Genomic DNA, 27515 nt, shown 5'->3' with positions numbered 1-27515 from the left:
TCTTTCTTTTGCTTTCTCCCACTCTCTCCCCCTCTCCTGCTCTCTTATCTCTCTCTCCCTCTCTCTCTCTCTCTCTCTCTCTCTCTCTCTCTCTCTCTCTCTCTCTCTCTCTCTCTCTCTCTCTCTCTCTCTCTCTCTCTCTCTCTCTCTCTCTCTCTCTCTCTCTCTCTCTCTCTCTCTCTCTCTCTCTCTCTCTCTCTCTCTCTCTCTCTCTCTCTCTCTCTCTCTCTCTCTCTCTCTCTCTCTCTCTCTCTCTCTCTCTCTCTCTCTCTCTCTCTCTCTCTCTCTCTCTCTCTCTCTCTCTCTCTCTCTCTCTCTCTCTCTCTCTCTCTCTCCACCCCACCCCCCATGCAGAATCCAGTTGATGCGTTCTTCAGGCCAGTCTCTGGGCATCAGTATCATGGGAGGTAGAGGGATGGGCAGCAGGCTGAGCAGTGGAGAGGATGATGAGAAGGAGTGTTCATTAAACACATTACACCAGACAGCCCTGCTGACACAGCGGCACCCTGAAGACTGGAGACAGGATACTGGAGGTAGGGAGAGGGGGAGGGTGGGTGTGTGTTTGTGTTTGTGTTTGTGTGTATGAGAGGAGTGTTCATTAAAGAGTTTGTGTGTGTGTGTGTGTGTGTGTGTGTGTGTGTGTGTGTGTGTGTGTGTGTGTATCTTACCCATGTGAATGTGTGTTTCTTCCTTCTGGGGAGTTTTCCACTGTGATTCTTCTTCTCCTTCTCCTTCTCCTTCTCCTTCTCCTTCTCCTTCTGCTTCTGCTTCTGCTTCTCCGTCTCCTTCTCCTTCTCCTTCTCCTTCTCCTTCTCCTTCTCCTTCTCCTTCTCCTTCTCCTTCTCCGTCTCCTTCTCCTTCTCCTTCTCCTGTCTCCTTCTCCTTCTCCTTCTCCTTCTCCTTCTCCTTCTCCTTCTCCTTCTCCTTCTCCGTCTCCTTCTCCTTCTCCTTCTCCTTCTCCTTCCCCGTCTCCTTCTCCTTCTCCATCTCCTTCTTCTTCTTCTCCTTCTTCTTCTTCTTCTTCTCTTTCTGCTTGCTCTTTGAAGTCTAGTCAGATTTACTGTAAAGCACTTTGTGACAACTGCTGATGTAAAAAGGGCTTTATGAATGCATTTGATGGTTGATTGATTGATGGTTGATCAGGTAGGAGGCATGGATCTGAGAGATGCCAGTCATGAGCAGGCAGTGGAGGCCATCCGTAGTGCTGGAGACCCTGTTGTCTTCCTGGTACAGACTGGACAACACAAATCACAGGTTGGTTTAGTTTAGAACTGACACTCACATCTATACAGTGGCTTGCGAAGGTATTCACTCCCCTTGGCATTTTTCCTATTTTGTTGCCTTATAACCTGGAATTTTAATTGATTTTTGTATCATTTGATTTACACAACATGCCTACCACTTTGAAGATGCAAAAACATTTTTTGGGGGTGAAACAAACAAGAAATAAGACAAGAAAACAGAAAACTTGAGCGTGCATTACTATTCCCCCCCCTCACCTTGTAGACCCACCTTTTGCAGCAATTACAGCTGCAAGTCTCTTGGGGGTATGTCTCTATAAGCTTGGCACATCTAGCCACTGGGATTTTTTCCCATTCATCAAGGAAAACTGCTCCAGCTCCTTCCAAGTTGGATGGGTTCTACTGGTGTACAGCAATCTTTAAGTCATACCACAGATTCTCAATTGGATGGAGGTCTGGGCTTTGACTAGGCCATTCCAATACATTTTCCTTAAACCACTCAAGTGTTGCTTGAGCAGTATGCTGAGGTCTTGTCTCAAATCTCTCGAACACTGAAACAGGTTTCCCTCAAAGGATTTCCCTGTATTTAGCACCATCCATCATTCCTTCAATTCTGACCAGTTTCCCAGTCCCTGCCGATGAAAAACATCCCCACAGCAGGATGCTGCCACCACCATTCTTCACTGTGGGGATGGTGTTCTCGGGGTGATGAGAGGTGTTGGGTTTGTGCCACACTAGCATTTTCCTTGTTAGCCAAAAAGCTCAATTTTTAGTCTCATCTGACCAGGTACCTTCTTCCATATGTTTGGAGAGTCTCCCCACATGCCTTTTGCGCGAACACCAAATGTGTTTGCTTATTTCTTTCTTTAAGCTATGGCTTTTTCTGGCCACTTTTCAGTAAAGCCCAGCTCTGTGGGTGTACGGCTTAAAGTGGTCCTATGGACAGATACTCCAATCTCATGTGGAGCTTTGCAGCTCCTTCAGGGTTATCTTTGGTCTCTTTGTTGCCTCTCTGATTAATGCCCTCCTTGCCTGTTCCCTGAGTGTTGGTGGCGGCCCTCTCTTAGCAGGTTTGTTGTGGTGCCATATTCTTTCAATTTTTTAATAATGGATTTAATGGTGCTCCGTGGGATGTTCAAAGTTTCAGATTTTTTAAATAACCCAAGCCTGATATGTACTTCTCCACAACTTTGTCCCTGACCTGTTTGGGAGCTCCTTGGTCTTCATGGTGCTGCTTGCTTGGTGGTGCCCCTTGCTTAGTGATGTTGCAGACTCTGGGCCCTTTCAGACCAGGTGTGTATATACTGAGATCATGTGCGATCATGTGACACTTAGATTGCACACAGGTGGACTTTATTTAACTAATCATGTGACTTCTGAAGGTTATTGGTTGCACCAGATCTTATTTAGGGCTTCATAGCAAAGGGGTGAATACATATGCACACACACCACTTTTCCGTTATTTATTTATTATAATTTTTGAACAAGTTATTTTTTTCTTTCACTTCACCAATTTGGACTATTTTTTGTGTATATCCATTACATGAAATCAAATAAAAATCTATTTAAATTCCAGGTTGTAATGCAACAAAATAGGAAAAACAAGGGGGGATGTATACTTTTTGCAAGGCACTGTATGTAACCTTATATAGAAGCCCTCTGCGTATGCTGCAAATACGAAATACATCCTTAGATATCATGTGTCGTCTCTCTCTGTCTCTCTCTGTCTCTCGCTGTCTCTCTCTGTCTCTCTCTGTCGCTCTCTGTCTCTCTCTGTCTCTCTCTGTCTCTCTCTGTCGTCTCTCTGTCTCTCTCTGTCTCTCTCTGTCTCTCTCTGTCGTCTCTCTCTGTCTCTCTCTGTCTCTCTCTGTCTCTCTCTGTCTCTCTCTGTCTCGCTCTGTCGCTCTCTGTCTCTCTCTGTCTCTCTCTGTCTCTCTCTGTCGTCTCTCTGTCTCTCTCTGTCTCTCTCTGTCTCTCTCTGTCGTCTCTCTGTCTCTCTCTGTCTCTCTCTGTCGCTCTCTGTCTCTCTCTGTCTCTCTCTGTCTCTCTCTGTCGTCTCTCTGTCGTCTCTCTGTCTCTCTCTGTCTCTCTCTGTCGTCTCTCTGTCTCTCTCTGTCTTGTTTCTCTGTCTCTCTCTGTCTCTCTCTGTCTCTCTCTGTTCTCTCTCTGTCGCTCTCTGTCTCTCTCTGTCTCTCTCTGTCTCTCTCTGTCGTCTCTCTGTCTCTCTCTGTCTCTCTCTGTCGTCTCTCTGTCTCTCTCTGTCTTGTTTCTCTGTCTCTCTCTGTCTCTCTCTGTCTCTCTCTGTCTCTCTCTGTCGCTCTCTGTCTCTCTCTGTCTCTCTCTGTCGTCTCTCTGTCTCTCTCTGTCTCTCTCTGTCGTCTCTCTGTCTCTCTCTGTCTTGTTTCTCTGTCTCTCTCTGTCTCTCTCTGTCGCTCTCTGTCTCTCTCTGTCTCTCTCTGTCTCTCTCTGTGTCGTCTCTCTGTCTCTCTCTGTCTCTCTCTGTCGTCTCTCTGTCTCTCTCTGTCTCTCTCTGTCTCTCTCTGTCGCTCTCTGTCTCTCTCTGTCTCTCTCTGTCTCTCTCTGTCGTCTCTCTGTCTCTCTCTGTCTCTCTCTGTCGTCTCTCTGTCGTCTCTCTGTCTCTCTCTGTCTCTCTCTGTCTCTCTCTGTCTCTCTCTGTCTCTCTCTGTCTCTCTCTGTCGCTCTCTGTCGCTCTCTGTCTCTCTCTGTCTCTCTCTGTCTCTCTCTGTCGTCTCTCTGTCTCTCTCTGTCTCTCTCTGTCGTCTCTCTGTCGTCTCTCTGTCTCTCTCTGTCTCTCTCTGTCTCTCTCTGTCTCTCTCTGTCTCTCTCTGTCTCTCTCTGTCGTCTCTCTGTCTCTCTCTGTCTCTCTCTGTCTCTCTCTGTCGTCTCTCTGTCTCTCTCTGTCTCTCCTGTCTCTCTCTGTCTCTCTCTGTCTCTCTCTGTCTCTCTCTGTCTCTCTCTGTCCTCTGTGTTTCATATCTTCTTCCCATCAGTTGTCTCCTGTGCTCTCCAACCATGAGAGGCAGGCCTCAGCATCGCACATGGACTCGCTGAACAACAAGGTTTTTTGTATTTCTGTGTGTCTTTCCATTTTTTGTATTAAAGATATGCTATATTCTGTGTAGAATGTGGATCTGTATACCATATAGTATTTGACGTTAGAATATAGAACAGCTTGGCAACTCTATGTTGCAGACTAGGTACATAGAGTTGGCTAGAGGGCACATCAGGGATGCTTAAAACAGGTGCATATTCTATCCAACTCTTTGCACTAGCACATGTGCTGGTAGTGTGGGTTGTTGTGTCATGTCTAGTAGGTGTTGTCCTCATAGCAACAGAACTATACCTAATAGTCTGTACTCTGTACATGGTGTGTATTCCCTTTGGCCTGTTTAGGTGCCCGAGAGTCACAGTGGGCTGTTCCTTAGTCTCTCCCCCGCCAACCCCTTCACCCCTACTCCCTTTAAGGTTTGTTACACCTGTGTGTGTGTGTGTGAGTCAGTGTGTCTGTGTCACCCTAACCATAACCCCAAAACAGACCCTTTTATTCACATAGTGCTCTTATACAGCATCTCACTAACACTAATACATACCTGTCTGCATGTGTATATATGGGGGGCATGTTTGTTTTGAACACACCCTGTATTCCTGTGTTTTTCCCTGCATCTTCAGCCAACAGCCAATAGGACGGCCAGGAGAAGACCCACAACTGTCTCTGCACCAATCACACTGCAAGACACGGAAGACGAATGCTGGAGTGGGTTACACGTGCACGCACCCACACACACACACACACACACACATGCACATGCACATCATTATAGGCCTGCCAGAAACAACCAATATCCCCCTAGACACAGTGGAGATAGGAAGGGATTGAACAAGGGATGTAGCTCAGTTGATAGAGCATGGCGTTTGCAACGCCAGGGTTGTGGGTTCGATTCCCACAGGGGGTATGAAAAAAAAAAAAAAGATGTATGCACTAACTAACTGTAGTGCTCTGGATAAGGCGTCTGCTAAAAACTAAAAATGTAAATGTAAATGTAACAAGCATAAAGCAATATGGCGATAATTCCAAAGGTGGCGCTATTACCACGATTTTAAATCTACCCAGTCCTCTCATACCTCCACAAGTGTATAACAGTTGTTTCTGGACCACGGCCTTCATTTCCTACTTTAACCCTTTGTCCGTCTTTCGTTCTCTTTCTCTACATCTCTGCTGCTTTCTCTGTTTTCTTCTCCTCCCTCACAGAGAAGATGATGTCCAGGTGTGGCAGTCTGCCAGGTGAGCTCCATATGATAGAGCTGGAGAAGAGTCCCGGAGTCACTAGCACTGATGCCCGGGGCCAGGGTCTGGTTCCTGGTCTGGGTCTCAGCCTGACAGAGGACAGGGATGAGTCCAGAGCCCACCTCGGTGTCTACGTGGCTGGGGTGCGACCCCCCAGGGGGCAAGCGGGCGAGAGGACGGATGTCGGGTGGGGGGCGAGCTACTGGAGGTTAGTCAGTGTGTGTTTAGAGATAGAAAGAGACACCCACACTTCAGGTGGGGAGTATGCCCCCTTTTCAGTTTGTTTTACTGACTCGTAGAAGTAGAAAGTTGAATGGAGACAGCCCTGAATGGAGTTGCCCATGCTGTCACAGAAGACATTATGGCCCATATACAAGAAGTACCCTCTATCCACCTCTATGAGTAGCCAGGTACGAAGAAGGACCCTCTATCCACCTCTATGATGGCCAGGTACAAAGAAGGACCCTCTATCCACCTCTATGATGGCCAGATACAAAGAAGTACCCTCTATCCACCTCTATGACGGCCAGATACAAAGAAGTACCCTCTATCCACCTCTATGATGGCCAGAGTACAAAGAAGGACCCTCTATCCACCTCTATTATGGCCAGATACAAAGAAGATCCCTCTATCCACCTCTATGATGGCCAGATACAAAGAAGGTCCCTCTATCCACCTCTATGATGGCAGGTACAAAGAAGGTCCCTCTATCCACCTCTATGATGGCCAGGTACAAAGAAGGTCCCTCTATCCACCTCTATGATGGCCAGGTACAAAGAAGGACCCTCTATCCACCTCTATGATGGCCAGGTACAAAGAAGGACCCTCTATCCACCTCTATGATGGCCAGGTACAAAGAAGGACCCTCTATCCACCTCTATGATGGCCAGGTACAAAGAAGGACCCTCTATCCACCTCTATGATGGCCAGACAAAAAAGGACCCTCTATCCACCTCTATGATGGCCAGGTACAGAAGGACTCTCTATCCACCTCTATGATTAAATCCCACCAACCCCCCATACCCCCTTTTTCTCCCCAATTTCTAGTTACAGTCTTGTCCCGTTGCTGCCAACTCCCCTACGGACTTGGGAGAGCGAAGGTCGAGAGCCATCGTCCTCCAAACACGACCCTGCCAAGCTTCACTGCTTCTTGGCGCACTGCTCGCTACCCCGGAAGACAGCCGCACCAATGTGTCGGAGAAACACCGTCCAGCTGGCGGCCAAGTCAGTTTGCAGGCGCTCGGCTCGCCACAAGGAGTCACTAGAGAGGCGCGGGACAAGAAATCCCGGTCGGACCAAACCCTCCCCTAACCCCAGCCTGGTCCAATTGTGCGTCGCCTCATTGGTCTCCTGATCACGGCCGGCTGTGACACAGCCTGGGATCAAACCCGGGTCTGTAGTGAACCTCACCTGCGATGCAATGCCTTAGACCGCTGCGTCACTCGGGAGGCCCCCGTTCCCTGTATAAGCTATAGTATAGCAATATATATAATGTAGTAGTAATGTAGTAGTATTGTATACCGTATAGTAATATAGTATTTCGTATAGTAATACATTGTGATTGTTTGTAGATCAACGGTCCAGATCCTGTATTTCGTAGTCACCAGAGCTACAGCCGTCCTCAACAGTGCTCCTTCTAAAGTCCAGATCATCCTCACCAGGTATAGTATAGGACCACACGCTTCACAGTAAATGGGAATCGCTGCCACGCTGTTGAGATGCCCCCTTTTTGAGGTTTCATTTAGAAAGGTTTTGTATCAAACGTATCAAAACCATATCAAAATAATTTGACTGGTGTTATTCGTATGTTTTTACTATGTAGTAACTATTATAATTTACTCATTATCAAATGTGGTGAACGTTCATCCATTTGTTGACCACCAATTTTAATTATCTTTCCAAGATGGCGACTTTGATGTCTAATACAGATGTTATTGTTTTGATCAGGAATAAAGCCGCTCTGACGCAGGCGGCTCAAGGACCCATGGGAGGGGGACTCGTCCTCTTCCTCCCTCTATCCCTCCATCTCTCTCTCCCTCTTTTCTCCATCCCTCCATCCCTGTCTCTTCCTCCCGTCCCCCGTTCCTCCCGCTCCTCCGTCGGCACTGCCAGACGCCTCCTCCTCCTCCAGCGGGCAATCTGATTGACGGGCCCCTGACCTCCTGAGTTGTCCCATAATACCGGAGTTGACAGCACCATCGAGATCTGTAAAGGACACTTGGGCCTGGGCCTCAGCATCGTGGGGGGTTGTGCACGCTACTGGTAAGTGAGAGAGAGAGAGAGAGAGAGAGAGAGAGAGAGAGAGAGAGAGAGAGAGGAGAGAGAGAGAGAGAGAGAGAGGGAGAGAGAGAGAGAGACAGAGAGAGACAGAGAGAGAGAAGAGAGAGAGAGAGAGAGAGAGAGAGAGAAGAGAGAGAGAGAGAGAGAGAAGAGAGAGAGAGAGAGAGATCTCTCTTCTCCACCAGCGGACCATAGATAATCCATGAGGTTAATGATCTCTCTCTCTCCTCCACCAGGGGAGCCATAGATAATCCATGAGGTTAATGATCTCTCTCTCCTCCACCAGGGCCATAATAATCCATGAGGTTAATGATCTCTCTTCTCCACCAGGGGCCACAATAATCCATGAGTTAATGATCTCTCTCTTCTCCACCAGGGGGCCATAATAATCCATGAGGTTAATGATCTCTCTCTCCTCCACCAGGGGGCCATAATAATCCATGAGGTTAATGATCTCTCTCTCTTCCCACCAGGGGCCACAATAATCCATGAGGTTAATGATCTCTCTCTCTCCTCCACCAGGACACAATAATCCATGAGGTTAATAATCTCTCTCTTCTCCTGCCAGGGGCCTAATAATCCATGAAGTTAATGATCTCTCTCTCTTCTCCACCAGGGGGCCACAATAATCCATGAGGTTAATGATCTCTCCCTCCACCAGGGGCCATAATAATCCATGAGGTTAATGATCTCTCTCTTCTCCACCAGGGGCCATAATAATCCATGAGGTTAATGATCTCTCTCTTCTCCACAGGGGCCATAATAATCCATGAGGTTAATGATCTCTCTCTTCTCCACCAGGGGGCCATAATAATCCATGAGGTTAATGATCTCTCTCTCCTCCACCAAGGGGGGCCATAATAATCCATGTTAATGATCTCTCTCTTCTCCTGCCATATATCCTATCTCTCTCCTCCACCCGGGCCATAATAATCCATGGTTAATGATCTCTCTCTCTCTCCACCAGGGGAGCCATAATAATCCATGAGGTTATATCTCTCTCCTCCACCAGGGGCCCATAATAATCCATAAGGTTATGATCTCTCTCTCTTCTCCACCAGGCCCATAATAATCCATGAGGTTAATCCTCTCTCTTCTCCCACCAGGGGGCCATAATAATCAGCATGGGGTTAATGATCTCTCTCTCTTCTCCACCAGGGGGCCATAATAATCCATGAGTTTGATCTCTCCCTCCACCAGGGGGCCATAATAATCCATGAGGTTAATGATCTCTCTCTCCACCACCAGGGGGTCCATAATAATCCATGAGGTTAGTGATCTCTCTCTTTCCACCAGGGGGCCTTAATCCATGAGGTTAATGATGGAGGAGCAGCTCGAGAGACGGAGGCTGTGGGCTGGAGACCAGGTGCTAGAGGTGTGGCTACACACACACACACACACACACACACACACACACACACAGGCGGAGGAACATAGACTCACACACACACTGGTGGTTATACACACACACACACACGGCGGAGCAGCTCTGAGAGACATCAGACAGTGGGTAGAGGTGTGGTTATATTAGAGTATGGTTATATTGGTTATATTAGAGGTATGGTTTATATTAGAGGTTATATTAGGGGTTATTTAGAGGTATGGTTATATTAGAGGTATGGTTATAATAGGGTATGGTTATATTAGAGGTTATATTAGAGGTATGGTTATATTAGAGGTATGGTTATATTAGAGGTTATATTAGAGGTATGGTTATATTAGAGCTATGGTTATATTAGAGTTATATTGTTATATTAGAGGTATGGTTATATTAGAGGTATGGTTATATTAGAGGTTATATAGAGGTATGTTATTTAGGGTATGGTTATATTAGAGGTATGGTTATATTAGAGGTTGTATTAGAGGTTATATTGGTTGGTTATTTGAGGTATGGTTATTTGAGGTATGGTTATTTGAGTTATTTAGAGTGGGTTATTTAGGTATGTTTTTGAGGTTTTTGAGGTATGTTATATTAGGTATGGTTATATTGGTTATATTTTATTTTTTATGTTATTTAGGGTATTTATATTAGTATGTTATTTGTTGTTATTTAGTTTTTATATGTTATATTAGAGCTTTTATATTAGAGGTTATATTAGGGGTTATTTGGGTATGGTTATATTAGAGGTATGGTTATATTAGAGGTATGGTTATATTAGAGGTTATATTAGAGGTATGGTTATATTAGAGGTATGGTTATATTAGAGGTATGGTTATATTTAGGTTTATATTAGAGGTATGGTTATATTAGAGGTTATATTAGAGGTATGGTTATATTAGAGGTATGGTTATATTAGAGGTTATATTAGAGGTATGGTTATATTAGAGGTATGGTTATATTAGAGGTTATATTAGAGGTATGGTTATATTAGAGGTTATATTAGAGGTATGGTTATATTAGAGGTTATATTAGAGGTATGGTTATATTAGAGGTTATATTAGAGGTATGTTATATTAGAGGTTATATTAGAGGTATGGTTATATTAGAGGTTATATTAGAGGTATGGTTATATTAGAGGTATGGTTTATATTAGAGGTATGGTTATATTAGAGGTTATATTAGAGGTATGGTTATATTAGAGGTATGGTTATATTAGAGGTATGGTTATATTAGGGGTTGGTTATATTAAAGGTATGGTTATTAGAGGTTATATTAGAGGTATGGTTATATTAGAGGTATGGTTATATTAAGGTTATATTAGAGGTATGGTTATATTAGAGTATGGTTATATTAGAGGGTTATATTAGAGGTATGGTTATATTAGAGGTATGGTTATATTAGAGGTTATATTAGAGGTATGGTTATATTAGAGGTATGGTTATATTAGAGGTATGGTTATATTATAGGTTATATTAGAGGTATGGTTATATTAGAGGTATGGTTATATTAGAGGTATGGTTATATTAGAGCAGGGTGTCAAATCAAATGACGAGCCAAATAATTTTAGCTACAAGCCGACTGTTCGATGTTCATTAAATTTTTAAATGCGCGATATAGTCTAGTAACCTAATTAACCTACTAAAACCTAACATATATTCCAATATATCAATATAACAATATTTTCTTATGGCTCTTCATAATCTTTAATTTTCAACAGACACAAAAGACAAATTTCCTTTATATAAAAATCCCCATACATGAACATTAAATGAAAAAACCTATTCAAGCACCATCATACCTATATTTTCTATTTTAGCAAAAGTGGGCTAAATTTACTTCAAAGAAAAAAAAAATAATAGAATTTTCTATCATCCACTCAACTGAAATATTTTTAAAAATATAATTGGATTGAATACATAAATAAAGTTCCAAAAATCTATTAATCAAAAACAACACTTTGTTTAAGGAGAAGTAACGTGCAGTGAAAACAATATTAAACTTTAACTTTTAAATTAACTGATAAAAACTCTAAATATGTGATTGCACATAATGTTCACTTGTTTGAGGTTGGGGGTGATACTTGGTGGTGTCCCATCTTTTCCAGTTCGGTCAATGTTCGAGGGTAGGCTCACAGCTGAAAATCCTCAGGGTTGAGTGGAGGTCTTGATAAGTCATTTTTATGTTTTGTTCCAGGTTCATCAAAAAAACGTTGTTCACACGGTATGTGCTGTCAAACATCTTTGCACCTATCGCAGCTGGGGCATTGTGTCGGGGAGGACCAACTCCCATCACCCACTCCATATTTTCCCTCAGTGCATCTTTCGTTGAGTTCAATCAACTCCATTTGGAGGTTTGGTGGTGACTTTCCCTCAACAGCAAATGGGTTACCGAGCAGTTCCAACCTGCTTTTTTGTCCTTCAAAGTCAGCAAATCGGGTCGAAAGTCAGCGGCAAGCATACCTCTTTTATCAGCCAACTGTGCGCTCGGGAGCGCACTGGTAGGAGCTTCTCTTTCATGGTCTGGCAGCTGGGAAAGTGCTCAAATTTTCTTTCCCATCTCGTCTCCCACAGAGTCAGTTTGGTTTTAAATGCCTTCACTGTACTGTACATATCAAGATACATGATCCCACCTGCAGCTAAGTTCATTTCATTCAGATGACTCGTCAATTCACACAAAAAGCCATTTCACACAAAAATTTCGTCTCGGAGTTGTGTTGTGTCTTTCCCTTTGCTGTCCAAAACGACAAATCTCCCTCCGAAGCTCGAAACATCTTTAACACCTTTCCCTGGCTTATATCGCACCTCTGTGTGATGCAAATCCCATGCTCCGTTTCTAACTCTCATCTTACTGTATTCATTTTCTGATGTTAACGTCGTAATATCTCATTACATCTCCATTTTCAGGGCTTTACCTTCGCTGCTTCCTGGTGTATGATACAATGATGCTGTCATCCCTGTCGTTTTCCTCTTGCATCTTTTCCCTATCTTCGCCCTCTCGCTCCTGTGTCCACACATCGCAGGTGCTCCGTCGGTTGTCAAACCCACAATTTTCCCAAGGCAGCTCCATCTCATTTACATCCTTACACCTCTTCCTACAAATCATCCCCACGTAGTTGTGCCATGCATAGGACGTAAACCAAAAATGGCTCCTCTGTCACGCTTAGGCTGGAGTCCACTCTCCGCGATAAAATTGACAACTGGGCAATGTCAGAAATGTCGGTGCTCTCATCCACACAAAGAATATCAATAAATCTTTTCCCTTTTTCTCAAGCTGCTCTTTTAGATTGATACAACTGTCTACTCAATGGTGTTTCTGCTCAACTCACATTTAAAAAGAGTTGCCTTTTTTTCTCGGCAAACTTCGTCACAAACTTTTAATCATGCAGTTTTTGATGAAATCCCCCCTCACACTAAATGGCCGGGCTGATTTAAGCGATCTCTTCTGCCAAAATAAAACTGGCCTTGACAGCAGCCTGGCCTTGTGATTTGGCTTTTTTAAACAAGCCTGTCGAATTTGAGCCTCGTTTTAATTCCGCGTGTTTCGTTTCATAATGTCGTCTCAGATTATACTCTTTCAGTACCGCCCACACTTTCTCCACACAGAAACACACAGGTTTTCCAGCTACCTCCGTGAACATATACTCCGACTCCACACCTTGTTTTGAAACCCCGGTTCTCAGTGTCCACCTTCCGTTTTGCCATTTTTGATGGGTATCTGAAAGTTAATTTTACTGTGATGCTGACACTGCTGTCCAATAAATATTGAAATGAAGCACCTACCGCTTGGTGCGTTAAATCACCGTTGCATTGTGGGAAATGTAGTATTGAGTGCGTGTAAAAGATCTGCGGGCTGCCGGCTTGCTGCGGTCTCCTGGGCATTCTAATAATAAATCAAGATCATCCCAGGGGCCGTAACAAACTTTGCCCGGCATATGCCCTCATCTTATTTCTTGTTATTAGAGGTATGTTTATTTATTTTATGTTATAATTTTATGTTATATTAGAGGTTATATTAGATATGGTTTATTGGGTATGGTTTTTGTATGTTATATTGGTTATATTTTTTATTTGTTTTATTTATTTTTTATTTTATATTAGATTTTTTGGTATGGTTTATTGGTATGTTATATTGTTATTTTTTATTAGTTGTTATTTGTATTTTTTAGAGGTTATTTAGAGGTATGTTATATTAGATATTTATATTGTATTTATTTTTGGTTATATTATTGTTATATTTTTTTATTGGTTATTTTATGGTTATATTAGTTATATTAGGGTATGTTATATTAGAGGTATGGTTATATTAGAGGTTATATTGAGGTAGGGTTATATTAGAGGTATGGTTATATTAGAGGTTTATTGGGTGGGTTATATTAGAGGTATGGTTGTTAGAGGTATGGTTATATTAGAGGTATGGTTATATTAGAGGTTATATTAGAGGTATGGTTATATTAGAGGTTATATTAGAGGTATGGTTATATTAGAGGTATGGTTATATTAGAGGTATGGTTATATTAGAGGTATGGTTATATTAGAGGTTATATTAGAGGTATGGTTATATTAGAGGTATGGTTATATTAGAGGTTATATTAGAGGTATGGTTATATTAGAGGTTATATTAGAGGTATGGTTATATTTTAGGTTATATTAGAGGTATGGTTATATTAGAGGTATGGTTATATTAGAGGTTATATTAGAGGTTATATTAGAGGTATGGTTATATTAGAGGTATGGTTATATTAGAGGTATGGTTATATTAGAGGTTATATTAGAGGTAGGGTTATATTAGAGGTATGGTTATATTAGAGGTTATATTAGAGGTATGGTTATATTAGAGGTATGGTTATATTAGAGGTTATATTAGAGGTAGGGTTATATTAGAGGTACGGTTATATTAGAGGTATGGTTATATTAGAGGTATGGTTATATTATAGGTTATATTAGAGGTATGGTTATATTAGAGGTATGGTTATATTAGAGGTATGGTTATATTAGAGGTTATATTAGAGGTATGGTTATATTAGAGGTAGGGTTATATTAGAGGTACGGTTATATTAGAGGTATGGTTATATTAGAGTTATATTAGAGGTATGGTTATATTAGAGGTATGGTTAATAGAGGTTATATTAGAGGTATGGTTATATTAGAGGTATGGTTATTTAGAGGTATGGTTATATTAGAGGTTGGTATTAGAGGTATGGTTATATTAGAGATATGGTTATTTAGAGGTTATATTAGAGGTATGGTTATATTAGAGGTATGGTTATATTAGAGGTTATATTAGAGGTATGGTTATATTAGAGGTTATATTAGAGGTATGGTTATTTAGAGGTAATGGTTATATTAGAGGTATGGTTATATTAGAGGTATGGTTATATTAGAGGTTATATTAGAGGTATGTTATACTTAGAGGTTCCCATATCTAAGTATGGTTATTAGAAGGTATGGTAGAAGCCCTATCACTACACTGCTGATACCTGTCCAGACCTTTCAGACATGGTAACATTGAGGGTTAGGGCCAAGGGGGAGGGATGGGGAGGGATCTAGGACCAGCTGAATCTACTCCCTCCTCCTATTCTCTCCTCTCTCTTCCTCTCTCTCTTTCTCTCTCTCTCTCTCTCTCTCTCTTCCTCTCTCTCCCCTCCCTCCCTCTCTCTCCCTCTCTCCCTCCTCTCTCCCTCCCTCCAGGTGAATGGTATAGACCTGGGCCAGGCCACCCATGAGGAGGCTATAGGGGTGTTGAGGCTGACCCCTCAGAGGGTGCGTCTCACGGTGTTCAGACACCAGGAGTACAGGGAGGAGGACCTGTGGGACGTCTTCCAGCTGGAGCTCAGACCACAACCTGGACAGACCCTGGGGCTCAGCACTGTAGGGAAGAGGTAGGGGACTGCTTTTCAACTGGTTGTCAACTGATTTTTAGCTGTACACTGGTTCTCAACTATCTACTGATTTTCAGCTGTCCACTGGTTCTCAACTGTCTACTGGTTTTCAGCTGTCCACTGGTTCTCAACTATCTACTGGTTTTGCAACTATCTACTGGTTTTAGCTGTCAACTGGTTTTCAACTGTCAAACTGGTTTTCAGCTGTCAGCTGGTTCTCAACTGTCATAAATGTTATTATGTTGACATCTTGATGTTTCCACTAGCAACGACATAGGTGTGTTTGTGTCTGAGATCATTCGAGGGGGTGTGGCTGATGGAGACGGTCGGCTGTTTCTAGGAGACCAGATCCTGTCAGTCAACAGAGAGGATGTCAGAACAGCTACACAGGAACACGTTACCTCGCTGTTACAGGTGTGATACACACACACACACACACACACACACTACAGAACACAGACACAGCACACAGAACACACTCACACACACTATAAAGACGCTCGACACACACATCACACACATCACACACACACATATGCTCAGTTCCAGCCATTGAGCTGTCCCCCCAGCAGCCTCCACTGATACACACACACACACACACACACACACACACACACACACACACACACACACACACACACACACACACACACACACACACAGAGAGAGGATGTCAGATCAGCCACACAGAAACATGTCACCGCGCTGATACACACACACCTCAGTTGTTAGAGAGGAAGTCAGCGAAGCCACACAGGAAGACGTGACGGCACTGCTACAGATCTGACACACACGACACACACACACACACACACACACACACACACACACACACACAACACACACACACACACACACACACACACACACACACACACACACACACACACACACACACACACACACACACACACACACACACACACACACACACACACACACACACACACACACACACACACACACACACACACACACACAGCACACACACACACACACACACACACACACACACACACACACACACACACACACACACACACAGACACACACACACACACACACACACACACACACACACACACAGACACACACACACACACACACACACACACACACACACACACACACACACACACACACACACACACACACACACACACACACACACACACACACACACACACACACCCAGGTTTAAGTCCTCTCTCATCTCTCTGTCGTGTCTCTCAGAGCTGCAGTAATGGAACAGTGATCCTAGAGGTTGCTCGCTTCAAAGCCGGGTGTTCACTACTCTTGTGGAAGCCAGGTAAAACACCGCGCCTCATAGCCTCTTTACCCACCACGTCATGTCTATCGTCATACTGGGCTTTGCGTTTCTCTTTGTCAAACTCCACCTGGTCTGTGGTTTTATAATGTTGTGTTGTCCAGAGTGGTGACTCCGGTGGTAGTGGCAGCTCCACCCTGACCCCCTCCGGTGTGTGTGATGTCCAGGGTCACCACCAGGGGGAGACAGAGAGACGCCAGAGAGGAGAGGGCTACCGTGAGTGAGATGGAGGCTTCTCATAACATATTTCACCAGTGTTTTAAACAACTGTAATAGTCAAATCAACTGTAAAAAAGTAACTTAAAGTAAACTACAGTAAAGTTAAGCCACCAGAGGGAGAAAGAGAGACGCCAGAGAGGAGGCTTCTACTGTGAGGGATTCACTCTCTGATTATGGGATTTCTGGTTGTTAACACTGGTCACGGTAGACACCAATCCAATGCTGTAAAGTCATTGAATGGGCGTGAACAAGTGAACATTTAAACATCCTTTTCAGTAATAAAATGATATTTTCCTCCACAGCATTTGAAGACTACCATGAGATAAGGACAGTGGTTATACATAAGGTGGGATATACAGTACTTCTGGTTTTGGTCATTTTCTATCAGTGCAAATGCTGAGCAAAGCTGGACTATATATGGTTGTTATATGGAATATATATATGGTTGTTATATGGAATATATATGGTTGTTATATGGAATATATATATGGTTGTTATATGGAATATATATGGTTGTTATATGGAATATATATGGTTGTTATATGGAATATATATGGTTGTTATATGGAATATATATATGGTTGTTATATGGAATATATATGGTTGTTATATGGAATATATATATGGTTGTTATATGGAATATATATGGTTGTTATATGGAATATATATATGGTTGTTATATGGAATATATATATGGTTGTTATATGGAATATATATGGTTGTTATATGGAATATATATATGGTTGTTATATGGAATATATATATGGTTGTTATATGGAATATATATATGGTTGTTATATGGAATATATATGGTTGTTATATGGAATATATATATGGTTGTTATATGGAATATATATATGGTTGTTATATGGAATATATATGGTTGTTATATGGAATATATATATGGTTGTTATATGGAATATATATATGGTTGTTATATGGAATATATATGGTTGTTATATGGAATATATATATGGTTGTTATATGGAATATATATGGTTGTTATATGGAATATATATGGTTGTTATATGGAATATATATATGGTTGTTATATGGAATATATATGGTTGTTATATGGAATATATATGGTTGTTATATGGAATATACATGGTTGTTATATGGAATATATATGGTTGTTATATGGAATATACATGGTTGTTATATGGAATATATATGGTTGTTATATGGAATATATATGGTTGTTATATGGAATATATATGGTTGTTATATGGAATATACATGGTTGTTATATGGAATATATATGGTTGTTATATGGAATATATATGGTTGTTATATGGAATATATATATGGTTGTTATATGGAATATATATGGTTGTTATATGGAATATACATGGTTATATGAAATATATATGGTTGTTATATGGAAAATATATGGTTATTATATGGAAAATATATGGTTGTTAAATGGAATATATTTGGTTGTTATATGGAATATACATGGTTGTTATATGGAATATACATGGTTATATGGAATATATATGGTTGTTATATGGAAAATATATGGTTGTTATATGGAATATATATGGTTGTTATATGGAATATATATATGGTTGTTATATGGAATATATATGGTTGTTATATGGAATATACATGGTTATATGGAATATATATGGTTGTTATATGGAAAATATATGGTTGTTATATGGAATATATATGGTTGTTATATGGAATATATATATGGTTGTTATATGGAATATATATGGTTGTTATATGGAATATACATGGTTATATGGAATATATATGGTTGTTATATGGAAAATATATGGTTGTTATATGGAATATATATGGTTGTTATATGGAATATATATATGGTTGTTATATGGAATATATATGGTTGTTATATGGAATATACATGGTTATATGGAATATATATGGTTGTTATATGGAAAATATATGGTTGTTATATGGAATATATATGGTTGTTATATGGAATATATATATGGTTGTTATATGGAATATATATGGTTGTTATATGGAATATACATGGTTATATGGAATATATATGGTTGTTATATGGAAAATATATGGTTGTTACATGGAAAATATATGGTTGTTAAATGGAATATATTTGGTTGTTATATGGAATATACATGGTTGTTATATGGAATATATATGGTTGTTATATGGAAAATATATGGTTGTTAAATGGAATATATTTGGTTGTTATATGGAATATACATGGTTGTTCTATGGAATATACATGGTTGTTATATGGAATATACATGGTTGTTATATGGAATATATATATGGTTGTTATATGGAATATACATGGTTGTTATATGGAATATACATGGTTGTTATATGGAATATATATGGTTGTTATATGGAATATACATGGTTGTTATATGGAATATACATGGTTGTTATATGGAATATATATGGTTGTTATATGGAATATATATGGTTGTTATATGGAATATACATGGTTGTTATATGGAATATATATGGTTGTTATATGGAATATATATGGTTGTTATATGGAATATATATGGTTGTTATATGGAATATATATGGTTGTTATATGGAATATATATGGTTGTTATATGGAATATATATGGTTGTTCTATGGAATATACATGGTTGTTCTATGGAATATATATGGTTGTTCTATGGAATATACATGGTTGTTATATGGAATATACATGGTTGTTATATGGAATATACATGGTTGTTATATGGAATATACATGGTTGTTATATGGAATATATATGGTTGTTATATGGAATATATATGGTTGTTATATGGAATATACAGTACCAGTCAAAAGTTTGGACACACCTACTCATCCAGGGTTTTTGTTTATTTTTACTGATTTCTACATTGTAGAGTAATAGTGAAGACATCAGAACTATGAAATAACACATATGGAATCATGTAGTAACCCAAAAAGTTTTAAACAAATCAAAATATATTTTATATTTGAGATTTTTCAAATAGCCACCCTTCTAAGTTTCTTCAAGTGCAGTCGCAAAAACCATCAAGCGCTATGATGAAACTAACTCTCATGGGGACCGCCACAGGAAAGGAAGACCCAGAGTTACCTCTGCTGCAGAGGATAAGTTCATAAGAGTTAACTGCACCTCAGATTGCAGGCCAAATAAATGCTTCACATAGTTCAAGTAAAAGACACATCTCAACATCAACTGTTCAGAGGAGACTGCGTGAATCAGGCCTTCATGGTCGAATTGCTGCAAAGAAACCACTACTAAAGGACACCAATAAGAAGAAGAGACTTTCTTGGGCCAAGAAACACAAGCAATGGACATTAGACCGGTGGAAATCTGTCCTTTGGTCTGATGAGTCCAAATTTGAGATTTTTGGTTCCAACCGCCGAGTCTTTGTGAGACGCAGAGTAGGTGAACGGATGATCTCCACATGTATGGTTCACACCGTAAAGCATGGAGGAGGAGGTGTGATGGTGTGGGGGGTGCTTTGCTGGTGACACTGTCTGTGATTTATTTAGAATTCAAGGCACACTTAACCATCATGGCTACCACAGCATTCTGCAGCGATACACCATCCCATCTGGTTTGGGCTTAGTGGGACTATCATTTGTTTTTCAACAGGACAATGACCCAACACACCTCCAGGCTGTGTAAGAGCTATTTTACCTAGAAGGAGAGTGATGGAGTGCTGCATCAGATGACCTGGCCTCCACAATCCCCCGACCTCAACCAAATTGAGATGGTTTGAGATGAGTCGGACCGCAGAGTGATGGAAAAGCAGCCAACAAGTGCTCAGCATATGTGGGAACTCCTTCAAGACTGTTGGAAAAGCATTCCAGGTGAAGCTGGTTGAGAGAATGCCAAGAGTGTGCAAAGCTGTCATCAAGGCAAAGGATGGATACTTTGAAGAATCTCTAATATAAAATATATCTTGATTTGTTTAACACTTTTTTAGTTACTACATAATTCGATATGTGTTATTTCATAGTTTTGATGTCTTCACTATTATTCTACAATGTAGACAATAATAAAAATAAAGACAAACCCTTGAATGAGTAGGTGTGTCCAAAACTTTTGACTGGTACTGTATATGGTTGGTAGATAAAGTCTATATGTTATGTTACTCCAGGGTTCGTGTGACTCTCTGGGTCTGAGTGTAGCTGGTGGGGTTGGTTCTCCTCATGGAGACGTACCTCTCTTCATTGCTACTATGGACCCTATTGGACTGGCTGCCAGGACACACCAAATCTATGTAAGTCTCTCTCTGTGCGTGTGCGTGTGCGTGTGCATGCTTACAAAATCAAATAAATCAACTCTTTAATCAACGTATCTGTGTGTGAACATGTCCTACCATTCTGTCTGCCTGTATTCGCTTCTCTCTCTCTCTCTCTCTCTCTCTCTCTCTCTCTCTCTCTCTCCCTCTCCCTCTCTTTCCCTCCATCTCACAGGTAGGAGACTTTATGGTGAGTATTAACGATGTCTCCACTGAGGGGATGAGCCACATCCAAGCTGGAGCTCTGCTGAAGACCATCAGTGGTACCATCACCCTACAGGTGACACACACCATCACACACACCATCACCCTACAGGTGACAAACACCATCACACACACACACACACACACACACACACACACACACACACACACACACACACACACACACACACACACACACACACACACACACACACACACACACACAACAAACACCATCACCCTACAGGTGACACACACCATCACTCACACAACAAACACCATCACCCTACAGGTGACACACACCATCACACACACAACAAACTCCATCACAGGTGACACATCCTAGAAAGATAACAATCTGCACTTGTGCCCTTGAGCAAGGCACTTAACTCTGAAACTGCTCACCGGGCACTGCACTGTGTTTGTCCGCTGCTCCAGTCTCTCTCCAAACTAATGTCTATATGTGTGTATCAGAGGAGTTGGGTACAGCAGAAGACACTGTTTCATATGGATGAATAAAGTCTTGTTGTTCTTCAGGTGCTGACTACAGGGTCGGTGGCTGAGGGCTGTGGAGGAGGACAGGGCCAGGGAGATGTAGGTATCCCCTCCACAGGACCAGCTACCCTACACAACAACATGAGGTGGGAATGTATTGCTGTTTATAAATATTTAACACACATTAATTCACAACTATTTTGCCCCTCAGGGCCACCGTATATCAATCTTTTAACACTTATTTAATCAATGCAATGAATCATGAAAAATGGTCAATGCAGATAGTCCAGGTTGTAAGCTATTTGTTTAAAACTTTTCACAAACTCAACAGTTTGGTATGAGCCATTGCCACACCCCGCATATCAGATAGAGGATGGCAAATCTTACATGTTGTCACGCCCTGACCTTGAGAGGCCTGTTGTCTTTAGTTGGTTTGGTCAAGGCGTGAGATTCTATGCTAGAAATTCTATGTTTTTGTTCTAGGTATTGTATATCTATGTTTGGCCGGGTGTGATTCCCAATCAGAGACAGCTGTCGCTCGTTGTCTCTGATTGGGGATCATACATAAGTAGCCTGTGCCTACCTTAGTTGTGGGATCTTGTTCCGTGTTAGGCTTGTATGGGTTTAGCCTGAGGACTTCACGTTACGTTGTTTCTTTAATGTTTATTTGGTTTAATAAACATGTTCGCATACCACGCTGCACCTCCCGTCTCTCAACGATCATGACACATGTTGTTATTTTTTATATCTCTTATAGTCCCCAGTTTTATAGAACCATCCGTCTGGACAGAGGTGCTCTGGGTCTAGGCTTCAGTATAGTTGGAGGATTCAGCAGTCCCCACGGAGACCTGCCCATCTACGTCAAAACTGTCTTTGGAAAGGTAACTGTCTATTTCCTTTAGAAAGGTAACACAAAGACCTCTGTCTATTTCATTTAGAAAGGTAACATGTTATTTTAGTCCTCAATGTGAGTTCAATATACCTGTCATTCTACTGTAAATTCCTTGTGTCTTACGACTATCAAAACTCACTGGACTGTCTTGCAACGCAAGTTGAAACTCAAACTTTGCAACCGTGTTTGATGCCATGGTGATTGATGCAGTGTCTCTCTCTCTCTCTGCATTTCTCTCTCTCTCTCCAGGGAGCAGCGATTGAAGATGGCAGGCTGCAGCGTGGGGATCAGATCATCGCTGTGAACGGTCACAGTCTGGAGGGGGTCACTCACGCCGGCGCCGTCGCCATACTGAAGAACACCAAGGGAACTGTAGTCCTCACCGTACTCTCCTGAGTGTAGTCCTCACACAACCGAACCCTGTAATGTATTTCTATGTGTCTATGTACATGTACATCTCCTTCAAAATGGACCTCATCATAGTAGACTACTCACATCACTGTACGTCTCCTTCAAAATGGACCTCATCATAGTAGACTACTCACATCACTGTATGACTCCTTCAAAATGGACCTCATCATAGTAGACTACTCACATCACTGTATGACTCCTTCAAAATGGACCTCATCATAGTAGACTACTCACATCACTGTATGACTCCTTCAAAATGGACCTCATCATAGTAGACTACTCATGGACCTCATCATAGTAGACTACTCACATCACTGTATGACTCCTTCAAAATGGACCTCATCATAGTAGACTACTCACATCACTGTATGTCTCCTTCAAAATGGACCTCATCATAGTAGACTACTCACATCACTGTATGTCTCCTTCAAAATGGACCTCATCATAGTAGACTACTCACATCACTGTATGTCACCTTCAAAATTGACCTCATCATAGTAGACTACTCACTACTCACATCACTGTATGTCTCCTTCAAAATGGACCTCATCATAGTAGACTACTCACATCACTGTATGTCTCCTTCAGAATGGACCTCATCATAGTAGACTACTCACATCACTGTATGTCTCCTTCAAAATGGACCTCATCATAGTAGACTACTCACATCACTGTATGACTCCTTCAGAATGGACCTCATCATAGTAGACTACTCACATCACTGTATGTCTCCTTCAAAATGGACCTCATCATAGTAGACTACTCACATCACTGTATGTCTCCTTCAGAATGGACCTCATCATAGTAGACTACTCACATCACTGTATGTCACCTTCAAAATTGACCTCATCATAGTAGACTACTCACTACTCACATCACTGTATGTCTCCTTCAAAATGGACCTCATCATAGTAGACTACTCACATCACTGTATGTCTCCTTCAGAATGGACCTCATCATAGTAGACTACTCACATCACTGTATGTCTCCTTCAAAATGGACCTCATCATAGTAGACTACTCACATCACTGTATGACTCCTTCAGAATGGACCTCATCATAGTAGACTACTCACATCACTGTATTTCTCCTTCAAAATTGACCTCATCATAGTAGACTACTCACATCACTGTATGTCTCCTTCAAAATGGACCTCATCATAGTAGACTACTCACATCACTGTATGACTCCTTCAGAATGGACCTCATCATAGTAGACTACTCACATCACTGTATGACTCCTTCAAAATGGACCTCATCATAGTAGACTACTCACATCACTGTATGTCTCCTTCAAAATGGACCTCATCATAGTAGACAACTCACATCACTGTATTTCTCCTTCAGAATGGACCTCATCATAGTAGACTACTCACATCACTGTATGTCTCCTTCAGAATGGACCTCATCATAGTAGACTACTCACATCACTGTATGTCTCCTTCAGAATGGACCTCATCATAGTAGACTACTGACATCACTGTATGTCTCCTTCAGAATGGACCTCATCATAGTAGACTACTCACATCACTGTATGTCTCCTTCAAAATGGACCTCATCATAGTAGACTACTCACATCACTGTATGTCTCCTTCAGAATGGACCTCATCATAGTAGACTACTCACATCACTGTAATACTCCTTAAAAATGGACCTCATCATAGTAGACTACTCACATCACTGTATGACTCCTTCAAAATGGACCTCATCATAGTAGACTACTCACATCACTGTATGTCTCCTTCAAAATGGACCTCATCATAGTAGACTACTCACATCACTGTATGTCTCCTTCAAAATGGACCTCATCATAGTAGACTACTCACATCACTGTATGTCTCCTTCAAAATGGACCTCATCATAGTAGACTACTCACATCACTGTATGCCTCCTTCAAAATGGACCTCATCATAGTAGACTACTCACATCACTGTATGTCTCCTTCAGAATGGACCTCATCATAGTAGACTACTCACATCACTGTATGTCACCTTCAAAATTGACCTCATCATAGTAGACTACTCACTACTCACATCACTGTATGTCTCCTTCAAAATGGACCTCATCATAGTAGACTACTCACATCACTGTATGTCTCCTTCAGAATGGACCTCATCATAGTAGACTACTCACATCACTGTATGTCTCCTTCAAAATGGACCTCATCATAGTAGACTACTCACATCACTGTATGACTCCTTCAGAATGGACCTCATCATAGTAGACTACTCACATCACTGTATGACTCCTTCAAAATGGACCTCATCATAGTAGACTACTCACATCACTGTATTTCTCCTTCAAAATTGACCTCATCATAGTAGACTACTCACATCACTGTATGTCTCCTTCAAAATGGACCTCATCATAGTAGACTACTCACATCACTGTATGTCTCCTTCAGAATGGACCTCATCATAGTAGACTACTCACATCACTGTATGTCTCCTTCAAAATGGACCTCATCATAGTAGACTACTCACATCACTGTATGTCTCCTTCAAAATGGACCTCATCATAGTAGACTACTCACATCACTGTATGTCTCCTTCAAAATGGACCTCATCATAGTAGACTACTCACATCACTGTATGTGTCCTTCAAAATGGACCTCATCATAGTAGACTACTCACATCACTGTATGACTCCTTCAAAATGGACCTCATCATAGTAGACTACTCACATCACTGTATGTCTCCTTCAAAATGGACCTCATCATAGTAGACTACTCACATCACTGTATGACTCCTTCAGAATGGACCTCATCATAGTAGACTACTCACATCACTGTATGTCTCCTTCAAAATGGACCTCATCATAGTAGACTACTCACATCACTGTATGACTCCTTCAAAATGGACCTCATCATAGTAGACTACTCACATCACTGTATGTCTCCTTCAAAATGGACCTCATCATAGTAGACTACTCACATCACTGTATGTCTCCTTCAAAATGGACCTCATCATAGTAGACTACTCACATCACTGTATGACTCCTTCAAAATGGACCTCATCATAGTAGACTACTCACATCACTGTATATCTCCTTCAAAATGGACCTCATCATAGTAGACTACTCACATCACTGTATGTCTCCTTCAGAATGGACCTCATCATAGTAGACTACTCACATCACTGTATGTCTCCTTCAAAATGGACCTCATCATAGTAGACTACTCACATCACTGTATGTCTCCTTCAGAATGGACCTCATCATAGTAGACTACTCACATCACTGTATGTCTCCTTCAAAATGGACCTCATCATAGTAGACTACTCACATCACTGTATGTCTCCTTCAGAATGGACCTCATCATAGTAGACTACTCACTAGTCACATAACTAATTAACACACACTAAAGATGCATTCTAAACAAGTGTGGCAATAGATGCCAAGACTCTACGCCAATCTTTTATATGGCAGTTAGGAGTAGAATTTACATTTTGAATGAAGAATTCAAATCTTAACCGTTATTTTTTACTCATGTACTTTAGTTGCTACCTTACTACAGGAATATGAGACGGTCTATTTCACTATGTTAACTTTCTACTTCCATTATGTTCATTAATGTAACTATTATTTAACTATTTATTTATTCTGTTTTATATGTTGCCTGCAGGAAGGTGTACTAACCTCTACTTGTGGTATTAGTATTCCATATACTGTATGTTGGTGTCAGCTCGTTGTATCTTGTTCTTTATACCATGTCTTCTTTTGAGGTGTTTTGACAAAAAAATTAGGTGTTTTGACAAAAAAATTAGGTGTTTTGGCAAAAAAATTAGCTAGCTAGCTAACCAACAACAGTAATGATGTATTCGAGAGACAACAAGTGTTCATTGTTTAAATGTATTTATGTTTTCAATAAACATTTGGAGATTAAATATAGTTTACATGTCGTCAACAATCTAAGCCAACCCCGTCTGTTTCGCCCCATAGTTGTGGACGCGTCGGTTTTGTTGCTAAACAACCAACCCGTCTTTGCAAAATATAGCTGTACTCATCACACAAATAAATATTGATTCTTAAATCAACCAACGAATCAACAAATCCTCCAATCAATGATGGGTGCTGATCTATTTTGCATCAGTATAGAATTTCTCACAGAATGGATGACAACTATTGTCAGAATGTAATTTCTGTCATGCAGTAGCTATAGTGGCTTGTTTAAATTTTTTACAATATTTTAGTTGTTTTGGACACATTAAGGTGCTTGCGAAGGTATTCACCCCCCTTGGCATTTTTCCTATTTTGTTGCCTTACAACCTGGAATTAAAATTGATTTTTTGGGGGGGTTTGTATCATTTGATTTACACACCATGCCTACCACGTTGAAGATGTAAAATATTTTTTTCTTGTGAAACAGACAAGAAATAAGACACAAAAAAAACAGAAAACTTGAGCGTGCATAATTATTCACCCCCCCAAGTCAATACTTTGTAGAGCCACCTTTTGCAGCAATTGCAGCTGCAAGTCTCTTGGGGTATGTCTCTATAAGCTTGACACATCTAGCCACTGGGACTTTTGCCCATTCTTCAAGGCAAAACTGCTCCAGCTCCTTCAAGTTGGATGGGTTCCACTGGTGTACAGCAATCTTTAAGTCATACCACAGATTCTCAATTGGATTGAGGTCTGGGCTTTGAC

General features: G+C 41.0%; 1 protein-coding gene and 2 long non-coding RNA genes across 3 annotated transcripts in view; all 3 read left to right on the top strand.

Annotated features, from left to right (window-relative positions):
• Positions 1–23133, top strand: part of LOC121559056 (multiple PDZ domain protein) — a 64778-nt gene extending 41645 nt beyond the window's left edge. Inside the window, 18 exon segments of the mRNA XM_045216838.1 lie at positions 1144–1227; positions 4253–4321; positions 4656–4727; positions 4932–5016; positions 5512–5755; positions 7119–7208; positions 7741–7809; positions 9142–9202; positions 14896–15086; positions 15353–15500; positions 16320–16415; positions 16518–16629; positions 16935–16978; positions 20728–20850; positions 21047–21151; positions 21613–21716; positions 22328–22451; positions 22712–23133. Coding sequence (XP_045072773.1) covers positions 1144–1227; positions 4253–4321; positions 4656–4727; positions 4932–5016; positions 5512–5755; positions 7119–7208; positions 7741–7809; positions 9142–9202; positions 14896–15086; positions 15353–15500; positions 16320–16415; positions 16518–16629; positions 16935–16978; positions 20728–20850; positions 21047–21151; positions 21613–21716; positions 22328–22451; positions 22712–22858 — 1968 coding nt within the window. The 3' untranslated portion in view covers positions 22859–23133.
• On the top strand, positions 500–4294 carry LOC123485723. Its single transcript, XR_006659127.1, has 3 exons — positions 500–533; positions 1144–1254; positions 4253–4294. It is a non-coding gene; the product is annotated as an uncharacterized LOC123485723 (long non-coding RNA).
• Positions 4666–5527, top strand: LOC123485722. Its single transcript, XR_006659126.1, has 3 exons — positions 4666–4727; positions 4932–5016; positions 5512–5527. It is a non-coding gene; the product is annotated as an uncharacterized LOC123485722 (long non-coding RNA).
• Positions 23134–27515: the final 4382 nt, after the last annotated feature.

Source organism: Coregonus clupeaformis, unplaced genomic scaffold, assembly GCF_020615455.1.
Source record: "Coregonus clupeaformis isolate EN_2021a unplaced genomic scaffold, ASM2061545v1 scaf0817, whole genome shotgun sequence".
NCBI classification, from domain to species: Eukaryota; Metazoa; Chordata; class Actinopteri; order Salmoniformes; family Salmonidae; genus Coregonus; species Coregonus clupeaformis.
The sequence above is the reverse complement of the archived record's forward strand: the minus strand, read 5'-3'. Positions and strand labels throughout refer to the sequence as shown.